This window comes from Phycodurus eques, chromosome 1 (assembly GCF_024500275.1).
Source record: "Phycodurus eques isolate BA_2022a chromosome 1, UOR_Pequ_1.1, whole genome shotgun sequence".
In the NCBI taxonomy this organism is placed as follows: domain Eukaryota; kingdom Metazoa; phylum Chordata; class Actinopteri; order Syngnathiformes; family Syngnathidae; genus Phycodurus; species Phycodurus eques.
The window spans coordinates 13,663,195-13,688,149 of record NC_084525.1 but is presented as its reverse complement, the minus strand read 5'-3'; the positions used below and the strand labels follow the sequence as shown (position 1 = coordinate 13,688,149).

The window sequence follows — 24,955 nt, the reverse complement described above, 5'->3', positions numbered from 1 at the left end:
TTATTCAAGCATAGTCTATTTTGATATGAAGGTTTTTTTGTTGTTGAAAATTTTAGTAACATAACTACTATAAACGCTGTCTCTGGACTAGAACAGAGAAGAAACTTCAACAGAACCCCAAACCCATCCCTAACATTATTCTCAGGCTGGGGCTTCTTACTTTTCCTCATTGACTGATGCTGACAGGACCATGCAGTCAGACTTTGTTTGATCTTGGTGAAAAACAAATGACTGTGTGATTGGCAGACACAGAGGTGGCCTCTATCGCATCGATAGTTACAGTACGTATAGTGAGTAACTTTGATATATAGGGCACAAAAAGGACTTCGCCAGTGACCTGAAGCGGAATAAAATTGCTTTGTTTTGGTTTGCCAAATGCGGAAGTGAAATTTATTACATTTTAACGTGATAACATTTTACATTATAACGTGAAACCTATCACGTTATAACGTGAAACTTATCACGTTTATAATGTAATACTGAACCTTTTTTAATTTTTTTCTGGTGTGGAAGCAAAACGCTTCCGGATGATTATGTATATGCCATTGCAAGAAATTAATCTCAGAGATGACATTTTCTATCTATGCTGTTATGAGATAGTTGTTGTTAGCTTGCTCAAATATAATGTTAGAGGAGAGTAACATGTTTTATATCTAATTCTATCGGCAAAGATTAGCTGCTTGTTGTTAGCCATCTTCATACAGCATTAGCACTATTTATTACTTTTATTTTTACTTTTACTACACAGTATATTGTTTTAGTATCATAAAGGTTACGAAGCTAATGTCAGCAAATAGATAAGACTATCACATGAAGGATGACTCATGCAGTTTGAAACCAGGAGCTACAGCATGTCGTCGCATTTCTACCAAGCCTGCCCTACACCTTTCTCCTGCCGGAAGGGCTCCTCCGCTAATGACCTCTTGAGAAGGAAGTGCTCCGTCCTGTTTTGCCGAATGCGGAAGTAGGTTGCGCATAAACCCTTATTGAATTCAATTGGAGCCGATCGTATCGTTATTTATTTATTTTAAAAATATCTTACGCGTCGTTTTCATATACACAAAAGAGTGCATTGTCAAATGTTTTCTCATAGTTCGTGTCGCTTGCGTTCCGTCTTTTCCTGCGTAGCTTACAACAACCTTAAAAGAGGACGGCGGAGGACAATCTCAGGACACACTAATGCAAAGCATACGAACATTTCAGTGACGCAACCGAGCCGCCTCTTCCACAAAGAAATGGGAGAGTTGTACGAAATCCATTCTGTTCAAATGTATCTCCGGCAACTCATGGAGAATCACAAAGCTCTCGGCCAGAAGTTGCACCGTGCCAACCTGAGCGAAGCTGACAGGAAAGTAATGGTGAAGAAACACACTGAGCTGCAGCCTTTGGCAAACGTTTTTCACAATGTTGAGCAGGCGCTGAAAGATCTTGACGAAGTGCAGTCCATTTTGAATTGTAAGTTGATCACCCCCCGCGCATTGGGAATGTATTAATATATTAGCTCCCTTCTTTGACGTGCAACTTAGTCTTGCACAAATTGGAATTGATTTGTTGAGAATTTCAATTTATAGTATATATTATTATGATGATGATATTGTGCTCTCAACATGACCGTAGCACCAGCGGGTTCTAAAGATGAAGTTGAACAGTTTGCTCAGCTGCTAAAGGAAGAGGAAGCACTTATCTCAGACAGGGTTTCAGTCTTAAAGAAAGAGGTAAGCATCTATGAACAGAGACAAGCTACAATGAACTTTATTGGTAAAAAATTCAGTGGTGAAGGAAATTATTTCTCTCTCTAGTTAATCAAAGCTCTATTGCCGACTGACCCTCTGGACTCTAGTAACATTCTGCTGGAGGTTGTTTCAGGACGAACAACGGGAGGTTTGTGAATTTTAGTTCAATTATTGCTGTAATAAACACTTGCATAACGTTTTGAGACTCTATATGTTTGGCCTCTCGTGTGGAATTTTAACATGACCCTAAAATGCACTGACCTTTACAGGTAACCTTAATTTTACTTTCACTAAACTTTTCAATGCTCATGTCCAACTGTTCAGTGTTCAACTAACTTTTGCTTCTACTATTAACTACTTTTTAACAAGGAACTGTACAGCAAAATAACAGGTGTGTGATCATGACATTTCATGGGACGTCAATTTCTGTGCCTTTCTGTTAGTCTTCCAGTCTCTGTATCTCTGTTGCAACCAATTGATGACACTCTGTGAAACTCTAAGCGCAGTGGCCAGTCCCAGGATGATGGCGATACTGCTACTGCTGATCAGTTGTCGGGTGCCGCCTTGGTCTTGTGAACATCATGTCAGAATGTGAACAGTTTGATGAAGAGGACTGTTTAAATACCATTTCTAATTGAACCAGGAAATATCTTGTTCCGTTCATGGATCAAACATGAACGGAAAAATATATGGGGCATTTGATTCGGATGCCTCCCGGACGCCTCCCTGGTGAGGTGTTCCGGGCACGTCCCACCGGGAGGAGACCCCGGGGACGACCCAGGACAAGCTGGAGAGACTTTGTCTTTCGGCTGGCCTGGGAACGCCTCGGGATCCCCCCGGAAGAGCTGGATGAAGTGGCTGGGGAGAGGGAATTCTGGGCGTCCCTGCTAAAGCTACTGCCCCTGCGACCCAACCTTGGATAAGCGGTAGAAAATGGATTGATGGATAGATGGATGGATGGATGGATCAAACACTGAATTTTGCTGTTCTGCTACAGTAGTGAAATATTGAACAGTTGAACACGTGCAGGTGGCACGGTGAACGACTGGTTAGAGCGTCTGCCTCACAGTTCTGAGCACCAGGGTTCAGGCCCCGCCTGTGTGGCGTTTGCATGTTCTCCCCGTGCCTGCGTGGGTTTTCTCCGGGCACTCCGGTTTCCTTCCACATCCCAAAAACATGTATGGTAGGTTAATTGACAACTTTAAATTGCCCGTAGGTGTGAATGTGAGTGCAAATGGTTGTTTGTTTATATGTGACCTGCGATTGGCTGGCAACCAGTTCAGGGTGTACCCTGCCTCCTGCCCGATGATAGCTGGAATGGGCTCCAGCACGCCCGCGACCCTAGTGAGGAGAAGTGGCTCAGAAAATGGATGGATGGATGGATGAACACATGCATTCAAAAGTTTAGAGAAGGTCAAATTAAGTTAACCCATAAAGTTTATAACAGATTTTAAGTGGATCTTGAAATTTCACCCAAAACCCGAATATCCCTAACAATTTGTGATGCCACAAAATGACATTTTTGCCATATTCCGATAATACAGCTCTGAATAGTCTATATTGTTTTATACATCCTACAATAAAGTTTTGTCTGTTTTTTTTTAAGGTGATATATGTCAGCAATTCACCAGAGAAATGTTTGACATGTATCAGGGTTTTGCTGCTTACAAGAACTGGGATTTTGAGATGTTGAACTACACTCCTGCCGAATATGGTATGTACAGTATTATGCATGCGAAGATACAGTGGAGCCTTGACACTTTACTCATGTCCTCCGTAGGTGGTTTGCATCACGCGGCTGTGCGGCTAGCTGGGGAGAACGTGTACAGACATCTAAAGCATGAGGGGGGAACACACCGGGTGCAGAGAATTCCCGAGGTGGGCCTGTCCTCCAGGATGCAGCGCATCCACACTGGAACCATGACTGTGATCATCCTGCCTCAGCCTGTTGAGGTAACTCCCTAATAGCTCTCAGTTTCAATAACTACATTAATATGGGTTGCGTTTAAAGCTAGTGTGCGCTCTAGGTGGCTGTCAGCATCGACCCTAAAGAACTGCGTGTTGACACATTTAGATCTCGAGGTGCTGGTGGTCAAAGTGTCAATACAACCGATAGCGCTGTGCGCATTGTTCACCTTCCCTCAGGTATGATACGCCAACAGCTCTCAAGCTGCTCAAGATTTTTTTCCTTACTTCTGTTTTAATAGAGTTTTTTCCCCCAGGTATTACAGCAGAGTGTCAACAGAGCCGCTCTCAATTGCAAAACAGAGAAACTGCCATTCGCATGCTGAAGGCCCGCCTCTACCAGAGCATGATGGGTAAAGAGACCGAGCAGAAGCATTTGGCACGTAAGCAGCAGGTAAAGAAATAATTTTTCTAATAAGGCTGTATCAATACATAATCGAAGCCCAAAATTGCTATACTCTAAGGCTAAATTAACACTGCAAGGCATGATGCCCAATTTGGATTTTTTGTTAAAACCGATCTTTTTATGTAGTCGTTCACATTACAAGAACAAATGCAACTTGTACTGTGAATGGGATGCGTCTGTGAAGTGACACATATGCACACAAAGCACGACATCACATTGCACATGCGCACAACACATGAGGTGCAGTGTGTTTACGGAAGAAAATATAACCCCTCGTCCTGACGCATTTGGGGCAATTTCAAGGAGTTTGATTATCTTATCTATCAGTTCTAAACCGTCTTCTTTTCGCCTCTGACTGTTTTCTGCTCCTTCGTCCACAGTTGCTTTTGTCTCGTGTCTGTTTTGTGGGAACAGTTGCAGAGCTGCCAAATGTTACAGGACGTTCATATTTTGTTACGGAAATCACTGAACGTTGTCTCTTTACCGCCGTAATACTGATTGTTTCGGATACTGGGGGGGAATCCAGTACCTGACATTACCGGCGCGTCGACATTGGTGCACGCTATTTTTACGCACCCCCCACACCTGGCCATGCCCAACTTTGTGAAAAAGTCACACAAGAACAAAGAACTATTGAAGTAAAAAAAATAACACAGAAACTATGGGATAATATAATAAAAGAATATAGACTATATTTTGTCATAAGATGTCATACTGTGGAAAAACATTGAAATTGACCTGCAGTGTGACCATAGCCTAAGTAAGGTCCAATGCCCCATTCAGATTTTTTGTTAAATCCGATCTTTTTATGTAGTCGTTCACTTTACAAAAACAAATGCGACTTTGACTGTGGACAAAAGGATGTGAGACGCATCTTCAAACAACAGAAGATTAAGAAAGCGGCAGGCCCGGACCTTGTGTCCCCATCCTGCCTCAAAGTCTGCGCGGACCAGCTCGCTCCAGTCTCAACACAGATCTTCAATAGATCTCTGGAACTGTGCGAAGTACCATCGTGTTTCAAACGCTTCACCATCAGCCCCGTTCCCAAGAAACCTGCATTCCCGGGTCTGAATGATTACAGGCCTGTCGCCTTGACATCTGTGGTCATGAAGTCCTTTGAACGCTTTGTGCTGGACCACCTCAAGAGCGTCACAGGTCCCCTGCTGGACCCCCTGCAGTTTGCCTACCGAGCAAACAGGTCTGCGTATGATGCAGTCAACATGGGTCTGCACTTCATCCTAGAACACCTCAACAGCGCGGGGACCTACGTGAGGATCCTGTTCGTGGACTTCAGCTCTGCGGTCAACACCATCATCCCTGAACTCCTTTCCTCCAAGCTTCTCCAACTCAGCGTCTCGCCTGCCGTCTGCCAGTGGATTTACAGCTTTCTGACGGGCAGGACACAGCAGGTGAGGCTGGGGGAGGCCACCTCATCCACACGCAGCATCAGCTCTGGGGCACCCCAAGGTTGTGTCCTCTCTCCACTGCTCTTCTCTCTCTCCACGAACAACTGCATCTCAATGGACCCAGCCGTCAAACTCCTGAAGTTTACAGATGACACCACTGTCATCGGCCTCATCAAAGACGGTGACGAGTCTGCATATCGACAGGAAGTGGAGCGGCAGGAGCTGTGGTGCGGCCGAAAAAATTTTCAATTTGAAATGAAAAAATCGGAATTGATGTGCAATGTGAACATAGAACTAAGACATGAACCTGTGTCATCTTTGAAATGGCAGAACTGTGACACGCCCCTTCCAACTCAGGGTTTGTGCCTCAATTCCAGAAAATGCCATATGTGTAATAATAATGCAATTCTTATTATAATTTTTAGTTCACTCATTCATTTTCCGTACCGCTTATCCTCACTAGGGTCGCGGACGTGCTGGAGCCTATTCCAGCTATCTTCGGGCAAAAGGCGGGGTACACCCTGAACTGGTCACGTCACATAACAATCAAAGGGCTCATGGAAACAAACAACCATACGAACTCACATTCATACCTACGGACAATTTAGAGTCTTCAGTTAACATACCATGCATGTTTTTGGGATGTGCGAGGAAACAGAGTACCCGGAGAAAACCCACGCAGGCACGGGGAGAACTTGCAAACTCCACACAGGAGAGGGCGGATTTGAATCCGGGTCCTCAGAACTGTGAGGCAGATGTGCTAAACGGTCATGCTAGTTCTGTTCAACAACTGAGGATCGCGAACTGGAGGAGGGTAATAAGAAACATGGCTAATATGACTTATAATCAGAATCAGAATCATCTTTATTTGCCAAGTATGTCCAAAACACACAAGGAATTTGTCTCCGGTAGTTGGAGCCGCTCTAGTACAACAAACAGTCAATTTACAGAACACTTTGGGGACATAAAGACATTGACAAAAAACAATTGTGCAAAAAGATGCAGAGTCCTCTAGCACTTAGAGCAGTTCGAACGACTAATATTGCAATAGTCCGGTGCAATGACCATTGTGCAAAGGGCGCTGAGACTTCAAGGAGTGTATGCGGTTTAAAGTGACAAGTAGTGCGATCATCTGGGACAATGTCGGTTGTGCAAATGTTACAGATACTCCTCAATCAGTGTGCAAATGGAGCAGATGCTACTCTGGCATGAGTGGCCAGTATATGCAAATAGTGCAGCATGGCGAGACAACTACAGTGAGTGCACAAGTAATAAATAATTGGCCCCACAGAAATGTGACAACGAACTCAAGTCAAAAAATTGCCAGCTTGTTGTAATGGAATTATAGGTTAGGTGTTTAAGAAGTTGATCGCAAGAGGGAAGAAGCTGTTGGAATGTCTACTAGTTCTAGTTAGCGTTGATCGGTAGCGCCTACCTGAGGGAAGGAGCTGGAAGAGCTGGTGACCGGGGTGCAGACGGTCCGAGAGGATTTTGCACGCCCTTGTCTTAGTTCTGGCAGCGTGCAAGTCCTCAATGGTGGGTAGGGGGTTACCGACAATCCTTTCAGCAGTTTTGATTGTCCGTTGCAGTCGGAGCTTGTCCTTTTTTGTAGCAGCACCAAACCAGACTGTGATGGAAGAACACAGGACCGATTCGATGACCGCTGTGTAGAACTGTCTCAGCAGCTCCGGTGGCAGGCCGTGCTTTCTCAGAAGCCGCAGGAAGTACATCCTCTGCTGGGCCTTTTTGAGGACGGAGTTGATGTTGTTCGCCCACTTCAGGTCCTGAGAGATTGTAATTCCCAGGAACTTGAAGGTCTCGACGGTTGACACAAGGCAGCTGGACAACGTGAGGGGCAGCTGTGGCGAAGGATGCCTCCTGAAGTCCACGATCATCTCTACCGTCTTGAGCGTGTTCAGCTCCAGGTTGTGTCGCCCGCACCACAGCTCCAGCCGCTCCGCTTCCTGTCGATATGCAGACTCGTCACCGTCCTTGATGAGGCCGATGACAGTGGTGTCATCTGCAAACTTCAGGAGCATGACAGTCGGGTTCGCTGAGGTGCAGTCGTTCGTGTAGAGAGAGAAGAGCAGCGGAGAGAGGACACAACCTTGGGGCGCCCCAGTGCTGATGCTGCGTGTGGATGAGGTTGCCTCCCCCAGCCTGACCTGCTGTGTCCTGCCCGTCAGAAAGCTGTAAATCCACTGGAAGATGGCAGGTGAGACGCTGAGCTGGAGAAGCTTGGTTGAAAGGAGTTCAGGGATGATGGTGTTGAACGCTGAGCTGAAGTCCACGAACAGGATCCTCGCGTAGGTCCCTGCACTGTCGAGGTGTTCTAGGATGAAGTGCAGTCCCATGTTGACTGCATCATCCGCAGACCTGTTCGCTTGGTAGGCAAACTGCAGGGGGTCCAGCAGGGGACCTGTGACACTCTTGAGGTGGTCCAGCACGAGACGTTCAAAGCCCCTGAAACTGCAGACCATTTGCGCTCATTTAGGTCAGGAGTATGGAACCATTTTGGCTACCCGCTTGATGACAGAGATGGGAATTGCGTAGTCGACAAGACTCGACTATTTTCCCTAAGTGCTTCAAAACACGTCAAGTCGAACATGTTAACACACCTTCAAAGACGCCATCCTGAAATGAATTTAAGTTGGGCTTAGAAGAAAACAGGCACAGTCAACTCTGAAAATTTTTTATTATATTAATAAATTATATACTCTATATCTATCCATTTTCTGTACTGTTTATCCTCACTATAATAGTATTGTTGTAAATACATTTATATAGTATGTTTTCTTCATAAAAATATGAATTGTATTAATTTCTAAAATAAAAAATGTCAAAAATTGAGATGCAAATGCTTAACTTTGGTGTATTGTTAAAGACCTAATTTTCAAGTATAGTGGCAAGGTGTGGAACATTTCTTGTAAATTTCCATGGGAAGTTAAGCTTGGGAATTTTGGAAATATTAGACATGAATATAAAAAAAAATCTCACAAGACAGCCATGCAATGTAATATAATTAAAAAGCATGACATTTCAATAGAGTTCTTCGTAAGTATAACTTAAGTTTTAAATATTTTATTGAACAATCGATTCTTTCATTGCAACTCTTCATTCACACACAGCCGTGTCTGTTCGTGTCAGGTGGGAACACGCTCGCAGTCAGAAAGGATTCGCACCTACAACTTCAGCCAGGATCGGATCACAGACCACCGCATTGGCTACATTTGCAGAGATATTAAGGTTAGAGCCAGAAACTGAACTTTTAATGTGACCCAAGCTATGCCGTCTGTCACATTTCTACATGTTCCAATACATGTCAGGAGTTCATGCGAGGAGGAGAGGCGCTTGATGATCTCATCACGGTCGTGCTTGAACACGCAGAAAGGGAGGCTCTTCTGGACCTGGTGGAGAAGAGCAGAATAAGTTTGTACTCTTCTGCAGACTGACACACGCCAAAGCTGGCTGTCAAGTTTGGGCCTTGATAGTTTTCAGCAACAATGTTGAAAACAGGGGATATGAGGTGTTGTCACATTGCAATTTATTTGTTATATTAAAGTTTAATTTTTTTGTGTAAATATGTATATTTATATAATTTGCAATTTACTGTACATCAGCCATGCATCCTAAAATAAAATAACCAAAAAATATTTGTTATAAACTGAAAATTTATTTTTAGGAAACATTTTTAAGGACAAATGTTTTATTTGTAGACGCTGAGGTCACTAAAGTTGTCCTGATGAGACTGTGAGGCCACCTATCAGCTTTATACACTCACTACCACCAGCTGGTCACAAGTTGCCAGCTGACCATTAACCTCCCGCACATGTTCAAAAGCAGCAGTAAAATGAACTTGAGCTACAAAATCAGATTTATTAGAATTCAGATAACTGAAAAAAAAATCTGGCTAGTCATTATTGTCTCTCTGTCGAAAGCTTCTGGATTTGCCATTCTGTGTCTTGCTTTTCTTAAAAGAAGCGAGCCCGCCTTCAACTCTGAGTGAGGTGATGATGCGCTCCTTGAACTTGAATTTCAGTTCTGGCGGCAACTCTGTTGGTGCAACCTCCTCGACAGCTACTTGGGGCAACTCTAAGTCCACACTGGTGCTGGGGAGAAAAGAGAACAGAATCATATCAAAGTTTAACAGCTACAGCTGCCAGAAGTATGAATGGCACACATACTATGGATCCTTCTCCTCCTTAATCTGTTCCCAGGCCCCATATGGGTTCAGTGATTTTGGCTTCTTAGTTTTTGCCACCTCTTCCTGCTTTTTCTTTGTAGGTTCAATGGTTGTGCTTAGGGACTCTTTTTTTTCCTCCTTAACATACTCTCCAGGCATTTTGTTGCTTGTTTGATCATCTTCATCCGTTCCTAAGTGTTCCCCGTCCACTTTTCGTTTCTGAAATAGCCCAGTATGAAATTTAAATACAAGAGTGAGGCCAATTTATGTTCTCTATCTCCATTTGTCTTACCCTTGAGCTATTTTCTGGGACAGTGGATGGCAGGCTCTGTTGTTCAGTGACTTCATCACCCTGTGACAACTGAGCCCCATTACAGCCCTCTTCTCCTAAAGTCAGTTCCTCCTGAAGCACTTTCTCACTGCCAGATGCCAAGCTGGATTCAGTGGTTTCATTCGTGGCTATGTCATTTGGCTTTTCCCATCTGGACTCTGAAAAGTGAGACAAATGTGATTTGAGATTGAAATTACCAGCGCTACGACAGCGGAATTTACGTATATCAGAAATGTGTGTGTGTGTATATATATATATATATATATATATATATATATCCATCCATCCATCCATTTTCTGAGCCGCTTCTCCTCACTAGGGTCGCGGGCGTGCTGGAGCCTATCCCAGCTATCATCGGGCAGGAGGCGGGGTACACCCTGAACTGGTTGCCAGCCAATCGCAGGGCACATACAAACAAACATTCGCACTCACATTCACACCTACGGGCAATTTAGAGTCTTCAATTAATGCATGTTTTTGGGATGTGGGAGAAAACCCACGCAGGCACGGGGAGAACATGCAAACTCCACACAGGCGGGGCCAGGGATTGAACCCGGGTTCTCAGAACTGTGAGGCAGACGCTCCAACCAGTCGGCCGCGCGCGTGCGTGTGTGAGAGAGAGAGATAAACAAATAACAAAATCGAACCTCCCGTTTCTGTGTTGTACCAATATGCGTATCCTTCAGGACTGACCCCTTCCATCCAAGCACTATCTGAAGTGCTCTAGGAAAATAGAAACAATTACTGAGATACAATTGCACAATTAAAGAAGGATTCTAGAAGCAAAATATGAATAACCTCGTACTGTCCAGGCTGCACAAAGTCTGAGCTACTCAGAAAGCCTTCAGGTCTATCCCACTGAGAGTCTGCAGCAAAAATATGTAAGCCAAGTTGGTCAATCTGACAAAGAAGTCAAAAAGAAAGGACAAAAAAAATTTCTTACCTCCAGTTACTGTGTTGTAATAGTATGCGTGCCTGTCATTTGTCCATCCTTCAACCCAAGTTTGTGTTCTCTTTTGCTCCACAGATGACTTCCTTGCTTTGTCTGTTTTCTTTTGATATTTTTTGCGATGCGGTGGTAGCTCGCACAGTACCAGTGGTGGTGCTTTAGGTTGTGGCAATACTGGTGTTTGGACACAGGGACCAGATCCTGACACAAAAATGAATTAGAAAACAAAGATGCTGTATGACTATTCTGTCTTTAAAACATAGTACCACACACACTTACCTGCTTCCATTTCCATCCTCTTCAGGTCTTCCTCATATGCCTTCAGTGCAGCCTCTTCCATTGCTGCAAACTGTTTTGACATACGGTCCTCTTGCTTCGCTTTTTGAACACTCTTCTTTTTGATCTGCATGGACAGATACAAAATGTGATAAATGACAGCTGAGGGTAGCCAATAAGAAGTCAAAATTCAGTCTGTTCGTTATCTCCTGTGCCAGTCATGAGGACGATGCCAAAACAGCCATTTTTCTTAGCTGTTAGTATGCTTATTGTGAGACATGTATATTGCAGCAAAGTTTACAAATGTCACGCATTGATCCATTAACCACCAAAACACAAGAAAGAAATACATATAATACCTCGGAAATTTTGGCTGCCACATTTTCTTTGTGATTCTTCCCTCTTTCGTGAAATTCGATGCTCTACAATGCAAAATAAACATGAAGACTTATGAGCATCACATAAGACACTGTCCTTAGGAATACACAAACATAATTGGGCTCACTTACGGGCTTATTGTCTGCAATCCAACACTTGCAGTATTGGCAGAATTTCCTGGGTTGTGATTTCCAGTAGTCAGCCCTGAAAAGGATTAGTATGCTTTGTAGCCTTGACAGCTATGTGGCTAACTATACGAATATATGCTTCCCTGAAACCAACATGTTACCTAAGGTGATTTTTAAGCATAAATAAGTATTTGAGAGCCGTTACTTACATTTATAGTATTGGATTGTGATTTAAGGCATGTATCTGTTAAAACAAAGAAAAGGAGACCCGGACTGTGCACATTTCAGGAACAACACCGTCCATTACAGATGACGTCACGACCGGTTACGCTTGTTCAATAATTTAAACCTTAAACATTGTTAATACCTGTTTTGGGTATTACACGGGTATTATGTAAGCAGATATAAGTATATTTCAGTATCCATATTCATGCTTTTGATTCTCCATGCTTTTGAATCTGACATTTGTATTTATATCAGCGAAGACATCACAAGTCCCATATGGTCTAGCGGTTAGGATTCCTGGTTTTCACCCAGGCGGCCCGGGTTCGACTCCCGGTATGGGAACATCTTTTCTTTCTTTCTCTTTCGGAGGCTGTCCATTAATAGATTTCTGTTGGTGAAATCAGAAAACAAGGTCTACATTTGCAGACCCATTCCCCCTCTCGCTCTATATTTAAACTGAATACATCGTTAGTTCGTCAATATGTTACTATAGATCACTGTCGGTGATATACTTCTTATTCTTTTTTTCTTCTTTAGATTTGATTTTGATTTATTTTTATCTTCTCGATGCTGATTTTTGTTTTTGTTTCACAATGAACCGGTACATGTAACAACATTGGTGAATATTACATAAACAAATAAAGGGAAACAAAATACAAAATTGAAAATTGGGCACGAGTAAAAAAAATGTTAAGAAAAAAATTAAAAAACACTAATGGAAGCATAAATTCAAGGTTTTGATAGCTTTCTTGTTTTTAGGAGCAGATATTGACATTAGGTGGCAAGGTGGACGACTGGTTAGACCGTCTGCCTCACAGTTCTGAGGATCGGAACATGATTTTCAAATCATTGGTAGGTTAATTGACAACTGCCCGTAGGTGTGAATATGAGTGCGAATGGTTGTTGGTTTGTATGTGCCCTGCGATTGGCTGGCAACCAGTTCAGGGTGTACCCCGCCTCCTGCTCGATGACAGCTGGGATAGGCTCCAGCACGCCCGCGACCCTAGTGAGGAGAAGCAGCTCAGAAAATGGATGGAGGGTTGTTAATTTGTATGTGCCCTGCGATTGGCTGGCAACCAGTTCAGGGTGTACCCCACCTCCTGCCTGATGATAGCTGGGATAGGCTCCAGCACGCCCGCGACCCTAGTGAGGAGAAGCGGCTCAGAAAATGGACGGTATTGACATTAAATATATATTGACATTAAATACAGTTAAATTTCTTTCATGAAGACAAATACAACTATACATATTTCCCCACACAAACCGAGCTGAGGACTATGACGTAATCACCGAGCGCCCTTGAGAACATATGTACGCGTTAAGTAGGCGCCTGACAACACGTCCTTTCTTCTCCTTTGAGTTCTCCTGAAGTTGTCGCAGCTAAACCTGTTTCGTTTCCAACTGGCCGCCGGGCTTCGTGGTTGCGGGGCACCCCATGATCGGCACCATGGCTGGGTCCTCACACCGCGTAATGCTCGGACCGCTGGTTGCTGCCATCGACCAGGGCACCAGCTCCACACGGTTCTTGGTAAGACAACGCGTGCACGAGTGGGTCAACCGCTGCTAGCTAGCTCGTTCTTCATGACTTGACCAACCTCTTCTGTCGATTTCGTGTCCATACTTCTCACACGAGCGTCTCGAAAATATGTCCTGGTATATATTCACAGTCACACGGCACATTGCAGACATGCTAGAACATGCCTACTGCTTATAGGTGTTGAAGTGTTTGCATAAGAGTTGTAGCAGTAATTATGAATACAAAATGTAACTCGTGTGTGCTTTTGGGAAGGTGTTCAATTCCAAAACGGCAGAACTCCTCAGCCACCACCAGGTGGAAATCAAACAGAGCTTCCCCAAAGAAGGGTCAGTGTGTGTTTAAATCTTCCAATAATAATAATAATAATAATAAATAACAAACCAACAAATCCAGCTGCTGTGCAAGAAGATCTTAATTGTGTCTGTGCCACTCAGATGGGTAGAGGAGGACCCAAAAGAAATCTTGCAGTCTGTGTATGAGTGCATGGAGCGCACATGTGAAAAGCTCACGCAACTCAACATTGACATCTCAAATATTAAAGGTATGCAGCATTGGGGCTTTAATTGATGGGCAAAATGTAGGTTTTTTGTTTGTTTCTTTCCAGCAATTGGAGTGACCAACCAAAGAGAAACAACAGTTGTTTGGGACAAAGAAACAGGAGAGCCCCTGTACAATGCAATAGGTAATATTTATTTAATTAGTGTCTACAAAGTTCACCCTTAGTAAAGCAAGAGAACTTTCTCGCCTCTTATTTTTCCAGTTTGGCTTGACCTGCGGACTCAGTCAACAGTTGAGAGTCTGATCAGCAAAACACCAGGGAGGAACAAAAACCACTTGAAGGTGAATCATGCAAAATTTTTCTCATCCATGGGTAAAATGGGTTCTATTCTAGACTCAACATTTGAACATTTTATTTTGTTTTCTGTCATATTACATTATTAATCTAAGCGAGCCGTTCAGTTTTGATGAATAGAGACATCACAAGTTTTTGTTTCGTCACCACATGCATCCATAGCGGTAAGTGTAATTTGGCAGCTGGATGATGAAGTGCCACCTTGATGCATTTCTGTTTTTGATGGGGGCCTCATCTTTTTCTTCCTACGCTACCACTTGTCACAAGTAGCCAACCACTAGCAACACCCCCCCCAGCTTTGCCCCTGGTCGTCATGGTACCTCAAAGCCATAAAAAGTTGGATCACCCTGCAATCGAGGGGGTGGGATGCGCAGTTCAAAAAACAAAAACATAAATGTCATTCTGTCACAAAGAAATTTGATGACTTACTAAAGTGACCCAAAATACACAAAAATGAAAATATTTTTACATTTTGAATCAGGTGTTAGATAGCACTTGCAAAAACAAGTACCAGCAAAAATACACGCTCTCTTTTCTCTGAAACATTGATTAAGGATTATTGAGGAGATCTGTATTTCATTCTTTGATATAGATGATTATGAGGATATTCTTCTATTCTGTTGTGTACATGGCAAATGTATGTAAAGGTTAAATACTGCAAGTTGATAATCCCCTTTTTTTTATTTTTTATTTTTTTTAAACGCCAACTAGCATAAAACGGGCCTCCCCATCAGCACTTATTTCAGTGCAGTGAAACTTCGATGGTTGATGGACAATGTGGATGAAGTTCACAAAGCTGTGCTTTCTCACCGCGCCATGTTTGGCACTGTGGATTCTTGGCTCATTTGGGTGAGACAGTTGTTGCTGGTTGTCTTTATTTTCTGTGGGAGGGGGAAAAGTTGTGCGTGACTGGGTGAAAATATCTGTCAGTGTTTAACCGGAGGCAAGTTAGGAGGGGTCCACTGCACAGATGTGACCAACGCCAGTAGAACCATGTTGTTCAATATTCACACCATGGACTGGGACCCAGAGCTCTGCAAGTATGACACCTACTGGCTGCCCATGTACATGTTACATTAGCTACATTATCCCACCAGACTAACACTTTTTCTTGATCTCAATCAGATATTTTGGTATTCCAATGGAGATTCTCCCCCGAGTGAGAAGTTCTTCAGAAATCTATGGCCTCATGGTGAGCCATCGTTACAAATGTTTTTTCTTAGTGCCAAGCTGCTTCTAAAATAACCAAAGCAGTTCTAAGTGCATGAACACTGATTGAGAAACTTTTAGGCATTATTTTATGTGACATTGTCTCCCCTCTCTCACTGGTAGAAAATATGTTCTAACTGGGTAAGTCCTATTGTAACTCTCCACTTTCCTCATCACGCTAAAATAAACTGCCCTTCTTCTTTTCTGTGGTTGCTTATACTCTATTCTACAAGCCCATTTCCAACTTCTGTAGCAGACTCGTGCAGTGGCTGAGGTAGTTTGCCTACACAATTTTGTCAGTTACCATCAAAAGATGTGCAATTTCAATGGAATGCAAACTTTATTGCTTCTATAAATGTATACAATTGGTGTGTTGTCATTTGGAAATGGGCTGGCTTTGCTTCTCTCGTGAGTTGGCTGTTAACGTCATAATTTCTTCTGCAACAACCGCATTGAAGCTCCTAAATCTCTTCACTCCTTTAACGCGCCATAGCAGCGGCCTCACAAAGGAGTGAAGACATTGATGCTACATCCATAGTAGAAACACTGGTGTCTTTATAAAAGTATATTTATATGTATATTTTGGACTTCTGTCTTCTCAAACTTATTTTTATTTTTTTGGGGAAAGAAGATTTTTCAAGAGTAAGGCTGCTGTTGTTGTTGTGTTGGCTTTTTTTTTTTCTCTCCTGGCAATGTGTTTGTGGACGAAAAAAATTGTGAGTGAACTTTTCGAAAATATTAATTGTTAAAATTTAACAATATATGTGGAGAAAGCAAGACCCCATTTGACCTTCACTATTTGAGTCAATATCACCATAAGGTGCCTTTTGAGATTTTCCCAATGAACCTTATATTGTATTAAGTACCGGTAGTTGTTATTCTGTTAGTCATGTGTATTGGTCAAGCTCCCACATAAAAATAAATGGATTCCAAACAGACAATATACACGCAAACAGCAAATATGTGAGCTTGCTGACAGGGTGGACAGTTTTGGCTAATTTTACCATTTAACTCATGGTGGACCTTCGCTTAGAAACATGATTCACTTGCTAAGCTGACTTTGTACAGTGTGACAAATATTTTCAATTTGAAGCTTTATAGAGATTACACACTTTTTTTTTTTTTTTACGACGACAGAGTGGACATTAAGTTTGAGAACATCCAACTTCACTCAAAATATGAAGAAAATTCCAAAACAAGTGTACGTGCAAAATGTTAAATGACTCAGTTGATCAAATAACTGTGGATATATTAAAACAATGATTAAAATTTAAAAAATTGTTTTAAGCCATTTATCCACTTATTACACACACTAGTTGTCATAGCAGTGTGTGGGCATGCCAAAATCACGTACAGCCAATTAAAAAAAAAATGCATAAAATGAAGAAAACACGTTTTAAGAGACTTACGATCATGCTGGTTTGTGTGTGTACAACCCCAATTCCAATGAAATTGGGACGTTGTGTTGAACATAAATAAAAACAGAATACATCCATCCCAATCATCTTCTGAGGCACTTCTCCTTACAAGGGTCGCGGGCGTGCTGGAGCCTATCCCAGCTGTCATTGGGCAGGAGGCGGGGTACACCCTGAACTGGTGCCAGACAATCGCAGGGCACATACAAACAAACAACCATTCACACTCACATTCACACCTACGGGCAATTTGGAGTCCTCAATTAACCTACCAATGATTTGCAAATCATGTTCGACCTATATTTAATTGAATACACTACAAAGACAAGATATTTAATCTTCAAACTGATAAACTTGATTGTTTTTAGCAAATAATCACTTGGAATTTTATGGCTGCAACACGTTCAAAAAAAGATGGGACAGGGTCATGTTTACCACTGTGTTACATCACCTTTTCTTTTAACAACATTCAATAAACGTTTGGGAACTGAGGACTCTAATTGTTGAAGCGTTGTAGGTGGAATTCTTTCCCTTTCTTGCTTGATGTACAGCTACAGCTGTTCAACAGTCCGGGGTCTCCGTTGTCGTATTTTATGCTTCATAATGCGCCACACATTTTCAATGGGAGACCGGTCTGGACTGCAGGCAGGCTAGTCTCGTACCCGCACTCTTTTACTACAAAGCCACGCTGTTGTAACACGTGCAGAATGTGGTCTGGCATTGTCTTGCTGAAAAAAGCAGGGGTGTACATGAAAAAGACGTTACTTGGATGGCAGCATATGTTTCTCCAAAATTAATGGTGCCTTCACAGATGTGTAAGTTACCCATGCCATTAGCACTAACACAGCCCCATACCATCACAGATGCTGGCTTTTAAACTTTGCGTCCATAACAGTCCGGATGGTTCTTTTCCTCTTTGGCCTGGAGGACACGACGTCCACAATTTACAAAAACAATTTGAAATATGGACTCGTCGGACCACAGAACACTTTTCCACTTCGCATCAGTCCATCTTAGATGAGCTCGGGCCCAGAGAAGCCGGTGGCTTTTCTGGGTGTTGTTGATAAATTGCTTTTGCTTTGCATAGTAGAGTTTCACGTTGCACTTACGAATGTAGCGCTGAACTGTATCTACTGATGATAGTTTTCTGATGTGTTCCTGAGCCCATCTGGTGATATCCTTTACACATTGATGTCGGTTTTTGATGCGGTGCTGCCTGAGGGATCGAAGGTCATGGGCATTCAAAGTTGGTTTTTGGCTTTTACATACAGTGATTCCTCCAGATTCTCTGAACCGTTTGATTATATTATGGACCGTAGATGACAAAATCCCTAAATTCCTTGCAATTGCACGTTGAGAAACATTGTCCTTAAACTGTTCGACTATTTTCTCACAGACCCCATCTTTGCTTGTGAATCTTCTTTTCCTTTCGGCTTGTCCCGTTAGGGGTCGCCACAGCGCGTCATCCTTTTCCATGTAAGCCTATCTCCTGCATCCTCCTCTCGAACACCAACTGCCATCATGTCTTCCCTCACGACATCCATCAACATTCTCTTTGGTCTTCCTCTAGCTCTCTTGCCTGGCAGCTCCATCCTCATCATCCTTCTACCAGTATACTCTCTATTTCTCCTCTGGACGTGTCCAAACCATTGAAGTCAGATCTCTCTAACTTTGTCTCCAAAACATCGAACCTTGGCTGTCCCTCTGATGAGCTCATTTCTAATTTCATTCAACCTGGTCACTCAAAGAGCGAACCTCAACATCTTCATTTCCGCCACCTCCACCTCCAGCTCTGCTTCCTGTTGTCTCTTCAGTGCCACTGTCTCTAATCCGTACATCATGGCTGGCCTCACCACTGTTTTATAAACTTTGCCCTTCATCCTGGCAGAGACTCTTCTGTCACATAACACACTTGACACCTTCCTCCACCCGTTCCAACCTGCTTTGACCCGTTTCTTCACTTCCTGACCACACTCACCATTGCTCTGGACGGTTGACCCCAAGTATTTAAAGTCCTCCACCCTTGCTATCGCTTCTCTCTGTAGCCTCATTCTTTCCCCACCAGCCCTCTCATTCATGCACATATATTCTGTTTTACTTTGGCTAATCTTCATTCCTCTTCTTTCCAGTGCATGCCTCCATCTTTCTAACTGTTCCTCCACCTGCTCCCTGCTTTCACTGCAGATCACAATGTCATCTGCAAACATCATGGTTCACGGGGATTCCAGTCTAACCTTATCTGTTAGCCTATCCATCACCACTGCAAAAAGGAAGGGGCTCAGGGCTGATCCCTGATGCAGTCTCACGTCTACCTTAAATTTGTCTGTCACACCTACAGCACACCTCACCTGCTGTTCTGCTGCCCTCGTACATGTCCTGTATTATTCTAACATACTTCTCTGCCACTCCAGACTTCTGCATGCAGTACCACAGTTCCTCACTGGGTACTCTGTGATAGGCTTTCTCTAGATCTACAAAGACACAATGTAGCTCCTTCTGACCTTCTCTGTACTTTTCCATCAACATCCTCAAGGCAAATATTTGCTTGTGAATGAGTGAGCAATTCAGGGAAGCTCCTTTTATACCCAATCATGGCACCCACCTGTTCCCAATTAGCCTGTTCACCTGTGGGATGTTCCAAACAGGTGTTTGATGAGTATTCCTCGACTTTCTCAGTCTTTTTGCCACCTGTCGGAGCCTTTTTGGAACGTGTTGCAGCCATAAAATTCTAAGTTAATGATTATTTGCTAAAAACAATCAAGTTTATCAGTTTGCACATTAAATATCTTGTCTTTGTAGTGTATTCAATTAAATATAGGTTGAACAAGTCAATGTATTGTTTTTATTTAACACAACGTCCCAACTTCATTGGAATTGGGGTTGTAAATATTTGACCACTTACAATAAGACCTCAGCGTTTCATTATTCTGCTACAATTTGATGATGACTGAATGATTTTGATGCGGTCACTGAAAGAACCGTGTAGTGATTGACCCATTTATTATTGGTTTATTGCAGCAGTTATTTGACTTTATGTGGTCAAATAATGTTGTTTACCAAGACATAATCTGGGCACGGTGGTTTCACATGGAATTCTGAAGTTAAAAAAAAAAAAAGTTTTAGCATTTTCGCATTATACTTTGTGACTTTGCATGGGTGCTTACTTGAATGTGAGTGACACAGGAAATAAATGGTATTCCACTAAATATGTGATCGTTTGGCAGAAATCAGGAGCGCTCTCTGGTATTCCCATTTCAGGGGTAAGTATATGTATTAATTTTATCGGGTGATGCGAATTGCTGTTACATATCTGATGCTCTTGCATTTTGTTGTAATTCAGTGTCTTGGGGATCAGTCAGCAGCATTGGTTGGACAGATGTGCTTCCAGGATGGGCAAGCTAAAAACACGTAAGTGCACCATGAGGCTCAGGAAAAAAGGATTTTAAGAAAGTACGCTATCTCAAAAACAATTTTTGTATTTCAGTTATGGAACGGGCTGCTTTTTGCTGCGCAACACTGGACCCAAGGTGCTGCCCCTGACAAGCACATTTCTGGAGGTTGTACTGTATCTCCAAAGGTTAATTGCTGTTTTCTTTTGCAGCCAGTAATGTCTGACCATGGGCTTCTGACCACCGTGGCCTACAAACTGGGTCGAGACAAACCCGCCTGCTATGCATTAGAGGTACAGCACTGAGAAGAGAATTTTAATTTTGCAAAATTAATCCAACAATGTTTTTTCACCAGGGTTCTGTGGCCATAGCAGGAGCTGTGGTCCGTTGGCTGCAGGACAATCTTGGCATTATTGGCTCTTCCGAAGAGCTTGGTATGTCCTTCCCTATACATTCGATCTCCTGATAATTTAACCTGCGACCTGCACGTTTTTTCTGTGTAGAGAAGTTGGCCGCATCTGTTGGGACATCCTATGGGTGTTACTTTGTTCCTGCCTTTTCGGGCCTTTATGCACCGTACTGGGAGCCCAGCGCGAGAGGGTAGGACCAAGTCTGGAACACATCTTAGCAGGACGACTCAGCGTGACTGACGCTTTCTTTGTGTCACAGGGTCATTTGTGGGTTAACACAGTTCACCAATAAGAGTCACCTTGCATTTGCTGCACTAGAAGCAGTCTGCTTTCAAACACGGGAGGTGCGAAGAGATGCGCGCGCACACACACACACACACACACACACACGCACACACGCACACACACACACACACACACACAAAAATCACCTTCCTGTGGTCTGAGGTTAAGCTTGAACGCGAGCTTTTCTATTCGTTTGCAGATCTTGGACGCCATGAATCAGGACAGCGGCATCCCACTCACTCAGCTGCAGGTGGATGGAGGAATGACGTCCAACAGGCTGCTGATGCAGCTGCAGGCGGACATTCTCTGCATCCCTGTTGGTAGGCCTTCCCTTTTCCCTTAATATTTAAGTTGTCACTGTCTGACAACGACCATGTATGTCGCAAATGTTTTTTCTTGGAGCAATAAAGAAGCACAAAAATCACACCACGAATGAATTGTATGAGACAAACCATGCCTTTTCTGTCATCTCTCCATGTTGAACATGTACACTCTATTGCCAAAAGTATTCGCTCACTCATCCAAATAATCAGAATGAGGTGATCCAATCACTTCCATGGCCACATGTATAAAATCAAGCACCCAGGCATGCAGACTGTTTTTACAAACATTTGCGAAAGAATGGGTCGCTCTCAGTAGCTCGGTGAATTCCAGCGTGGAACTGTGATAGGATGCCACCTGTGCAACAATTCCAGTTGTGAAATTTCCTTGTTCCTAAATATTCCTCAGTCGACTGTCAGCTTTGGGAACGACAGCAACTCAGCCACAAAGTGGTAGGCCACGTAAACTGACGGAACGGGGTAAGCGGATGCTGAGGCGCATAGTGCGAAGAGGTCGCCAACTTTCTGTCGAGTCAATCGCTACAGACCTTCAAACTTCATGTGGGCTTCGAGATTAGCTCAAGAACAGAGTGTAGAGAGCTTCATGGAATGGGTTTCCATGGCCGAGCAGCTGCATCCAAGCCATACATCGCCAAGTGCAATGCAAAGCGTTGGATGCAGTGGCCACTGAACTCAAGAGCAGTAGAGATGCGTTTTCTGGCGTGCCGTATCATGCTTCTCTATCTGGCAATCTGATGGACGAGTCTGGGTTTAGCGGTTGCCAGGAGAACAGTACTTGTCTGACTGCATTGTGCTAAGTGTAAAGTTTGGTGGAGGGGGATTATGGCGTGGGGTTGTTTTTCAGGAGCTTGGATTGGACTCTTAGTTCCAGTGAAAGGAATAGCATACCAAGAGATTGTGGACAATTCCATGCACCTAACTTTGTGGCAACAGTTTGGAGATGGCCCTTTCCTCTTCCATCATGACTGTGCAGAAAGCACGGTCCATAAAGACATGGATGAAAGAGTTTGATGTGGATGAAATTGACTGAGCTGCACAATCCTGACCACAACCCGATAGAACACCTTTGGGATGAATTAGAGCTCAAGACTGAGAGCCAGGCCTTCTCGTCCAACGTCAGTGTGTGACCTTACAAATGTGCTTCTGGAAGAATGGTCACAAATTCCCATAAACGCACACCTAAAACCTTGTGGACAGTCTTCTCAGAAGAGTTGAAGCTGTTATAACTGCAAAGGGTGGACGGACGTCATACTGAAGCCTATAGGTTAGGAATAGGATGTCACTTAAGTTCATATGTGAGTCAAGGCAGGTGAGCGAATACTTTCGGCAATATAGTGAATGTAAAATTTAAATGTTTTGAAATGTTTAATCATGTGTCCAAAAAGCAAATGTGATTTTAAGTTTGATAAAATGGTGCCATAGGAGAACGCTTTAGCTCTTGCCACTGGGAAGGAGGTGGGATGTCATGATGGATTGTCATCTTGCTACAGTTTTAAAAGTGTACACAGGAGAACATCATAGTAGACTTTGTAGAAGTTATCAGACTCCTACAATAAGCATTCTGTCTTTATATTGCCTGGAGAAAGGTGGGAGATAACCATGTTTTCCTCAGTGAAGCCATCCATGCCAGAGACCACCGCTCTGGGGGCAGCGATGGCGGCCGGTGCAGCAGAGGGGCTGAGCGTGTGGAGTCTGAACCCGGACGACCTGAGTGAAGTGACGTCGGAGAAGTTTGATCCGCAGATCAACCCTGAAGGTATATTTGAATTGGCCCACTGTACAGTTTGCATTGTGTCATGATTTTCTCTGCATGTGTCCTGCAGAGAGTGAGTTCCGATATGCACGGTGGAAGAAAGCCGTTCAGAAATCTATGAACTGGGAGACCACAGAGCTGCCATCTAATGGAAATGGTAGGGTGATTCAATATGATAATTGATTCTGTGACTTGAATGATTATGTTGTGATTAGGTGAAAACAGCATCTTCAGCAGTGTCCCACTGGGCTTCTACATCATGGGCAGCATGCTGATGCTGATTGGAGCCAATTACATTGCAGGTTGGTGTCCACTTGGCTGATCATAAGAAGACTATAAAAGCTCTTAAATTCATAAAAACTTCTATTGTGTCACCTTAAGGTCACAACTAGTCTGCTGGCGGCCAGAAAGGACAAAGACCTACTGCTGAATATGTATTTTTTACCCCAAAATGTCACTCCAAAAGAGGAAAGACTGCTTGAACTGACACTTAATGGGACTTTTCCCCCTATTTCATTTCTCTTGTTGAACATGAACTACAGCAGGAGTATGTGTCCAGTATCAGTCTTTCTTCCTCTGCTTTATCAGCCAGCTTGCTTACTGTCTGATTGTTGTGAGCCAGTTTTTGTACATATGCATGATGCTTGTTCTTCACGGTTACCACCCCCCTTCCCAAAATCCCTGTTTACTAAGGTACTTTTTAGAGCACTTTAATTTGTATTTTTTTGTGGGTACTAAGTCTATATTTTTTTCTCAGGAAAAATAAACAATCAAGTAATATATATTTATGTGGAATACCCACACACACATTCGCTTTACTGATTTCAATACTGGCATGAGCGGAAATGAATTAATTTGTAGACTATGATACCTGTTGCTAAAAAGCGTCGACTAGAAAGCACTTGCAGTATAAATGTAGGTCAATATTTATTGTTGTGTCACGTAACTTTTGTGTGTGTGTACCTGCAACAGAATGTAGACTTGGGACCTGAAGATTTGTCAAATTTCAGATGGAAGCAACATGTATGGAGGGAAAAAAAAAACATTACAGCTCTTTCATTCTCATTTTTCCTCACTACAATGCTAAACCATAAATAAACTTGACTCTGATGTATCTAATTTCCTTCAAATGTAGTTTTTAGTTAATTTTGCAACGGCAACGGAGGGCCCCAGATATCCACGTGCGGAGACATCCAAACACGCCAAAAACCCCTTGACACCTGAATTTCGGTGATGAAATTAATAATTGGAGGAGGGAAATTTTCCATTTCCATTCTGCACCCACAGGTCAACCAAGCCTTCTGTGGGCAGCAGCACACCTTTGCACGCTACTGTGTCCAGGCAGGGTGTAAAACCAGCTGCAGTAGGCACCGGCTCACCTGGAACCCTGAACAGCCTAAGTGGTAAAAATGGACCGATGGATGAAAGTGTTTATTTTTTCTTTTTATATGTTTTACCACCTACGCATTGTGCAAACAAACTGGAATTTGAAGAGTTAATTTTAATTTAATTTTTTTTTTTTTATACTGAATAATTTATACTTTATACATGACCTGAAGTCCTGGATATTTGTTGCATTCATTTAGCATCTCCCCCCCCCCCCATAAAATTGGTTAGTTAAAATTTATTTATTGGCCTTCATTCATTTAACTAAATGTATTTGTTAATAAAATACATATAGTAGATTGTAAAATAAATGTACGTATATATCCATTTTCCGTACTGCTTCTCCTCAGTAGGGTCGCGGGCGTGCTGCAGCCTCTCCCAGCTATCTTCGGGCAGG

The 24,955-nt window shown here is 43.0% G+C and overlaps 3 protein-coding genes and 1 non-coding gene across 10 annotated transcripts; 3 read left to right on the top strand and 1 right to left on the bottom strand.

Annotated features, from left to right (window-relative positions):
- The first annotated feature begins 836 nt into the window (after positions 1–836).
- mtrf1 (mitochondrial translational release factor 1) lies at positions 837–9,157 on the top strand. Of its 4 annotated transcripts, none has more exons than XM_061678514.1 (9): positions 839–964; positions 1,129–1,455; positions 1,618–1,715; positions 1,800–1,881; positions 3,340–3,686; positions 3,761–3,878; positions 3,956–4,092; positions 8,658–8,756; positions 8,837–9,157. In XM_061678514.1, exons 2-9 carry the CDS (start codon positions 1,236–1,238, stop codon positions 8,960–8,962), a joined length of 1,227 nt encoding a protein of 408 aa, XP_061534498.1. In that variant the 5' UTR covers positions 839–964; positions 1,129–1,235; the 3' UTR covers positions 8,963–9,157. The 4 variants fall into 4 exon arrangements, with proteins under 4 accessions (XP_061534488.1, XP_061534473.1, XP_061534498.1 ...); XM_061678497.1 differs by having other exon boundaries at positions 839–1,455; positions 3,340–3,447; positions 3,514–3,686; XM_061678504.1 differs by having other exon boundaries at positions 837–1,455; positions 8,639–8,756; positions 8,837–8,925.
- wbp4 (WW domain binding protein 4) lies at positions 8,187–12,063 on the bottom strand. Of its 2 annotated transcripts, XM_061678528.1 has the most exons (10): positions 11,965–12,063; positions 11,759–11,831; positions 11,609–11,671; positions 11,253–11,376; positions 10,968–11,174; positions 10,823–10,890; positions 10,672–10,747; positions 9,986–10,182; positions 9,695–9,912; positions 8,187–9,619 (listed from the first exon to the last, which is right to left on the bottom strand). In XM_061678528.1, coding segments are annotated over exons 1-10 (1,227 nt in total). In that variant the 5' UTR covers positions 11,967–12,063; the 3' UTR covers positions 8,187–9,420. The 2 variants fall into 2 exon arrangements, with proteins under 2 accessions (XP_061534512.1, XP_061534521.1); XM_061678537.1 differs by lacking the exons at positions 10,672–10,747; positions 10,823–10,890.
- Positions 12,064–12,250: 187 nt separating this feature from the next.
- On the top strand, positions 12,251–12,322 carry trnae-uuc (transfer RNA glutamic acid (anticodon UUC)). Its single transcript has one exon. It is a non-coding gene; the product is annotated as a tRNA-Glu (tRNA).
- A 782-nt stretch (positions 12,323–13,104) lies between these two features.
- gk (glycerol kinase) lies at positions 13,105–24,442 on the top strand. 3 transcript variants are annotated; one of them, XM_061678444.1, is made up of 21 exons: positions 13,105–13,508; positions 13,770–13,843; positions 13,952–14,058; positions 14,122–14,199; positions 14,278–14,357; positions 15,082–15,219; positions 15,301–15,410; positions 15,496–15,562; positions 15,703–15,720; positions 20,219–20,254; positions 20,335–20,402; positions 20,479–20,521; positions 20,596–20,676; positions 20,739–20,817; positions 20,887–20,983; positions 21,053–21,137; positions 21,278–21,398; positions 23,032–23,175; positions 23,243–23,329; positions 23,388–23,474; positions 23,554–24,441. In XM_061678444.1, exons 1-21 carry the CDS (start codon positions 13,416–13,418, stop codon positions 23,562–23,564), a joined length of 1,704 nt encoding a protein of 567 aa, XP_061534428.1. In that variant the 5' UTR covers positions 13,105–13,415; the 3' UTR covers positions 23,565–24,441. The 3 variants fall into 3 exon arrangements, with proteins under 3 accessions (XP_061534428.1, XP_061534448.1, XP_061534438.1); XM_061678464.1 differs by lacking the exon at positions 15,082–15,219 and having other exon boundaries at positions 23,554–24,442; XM_061678454.1 differs by lacking the exon at positions 15,703–15,720.
- Positions 24,443–24,955: the final 513 nt, after the last annotated feature.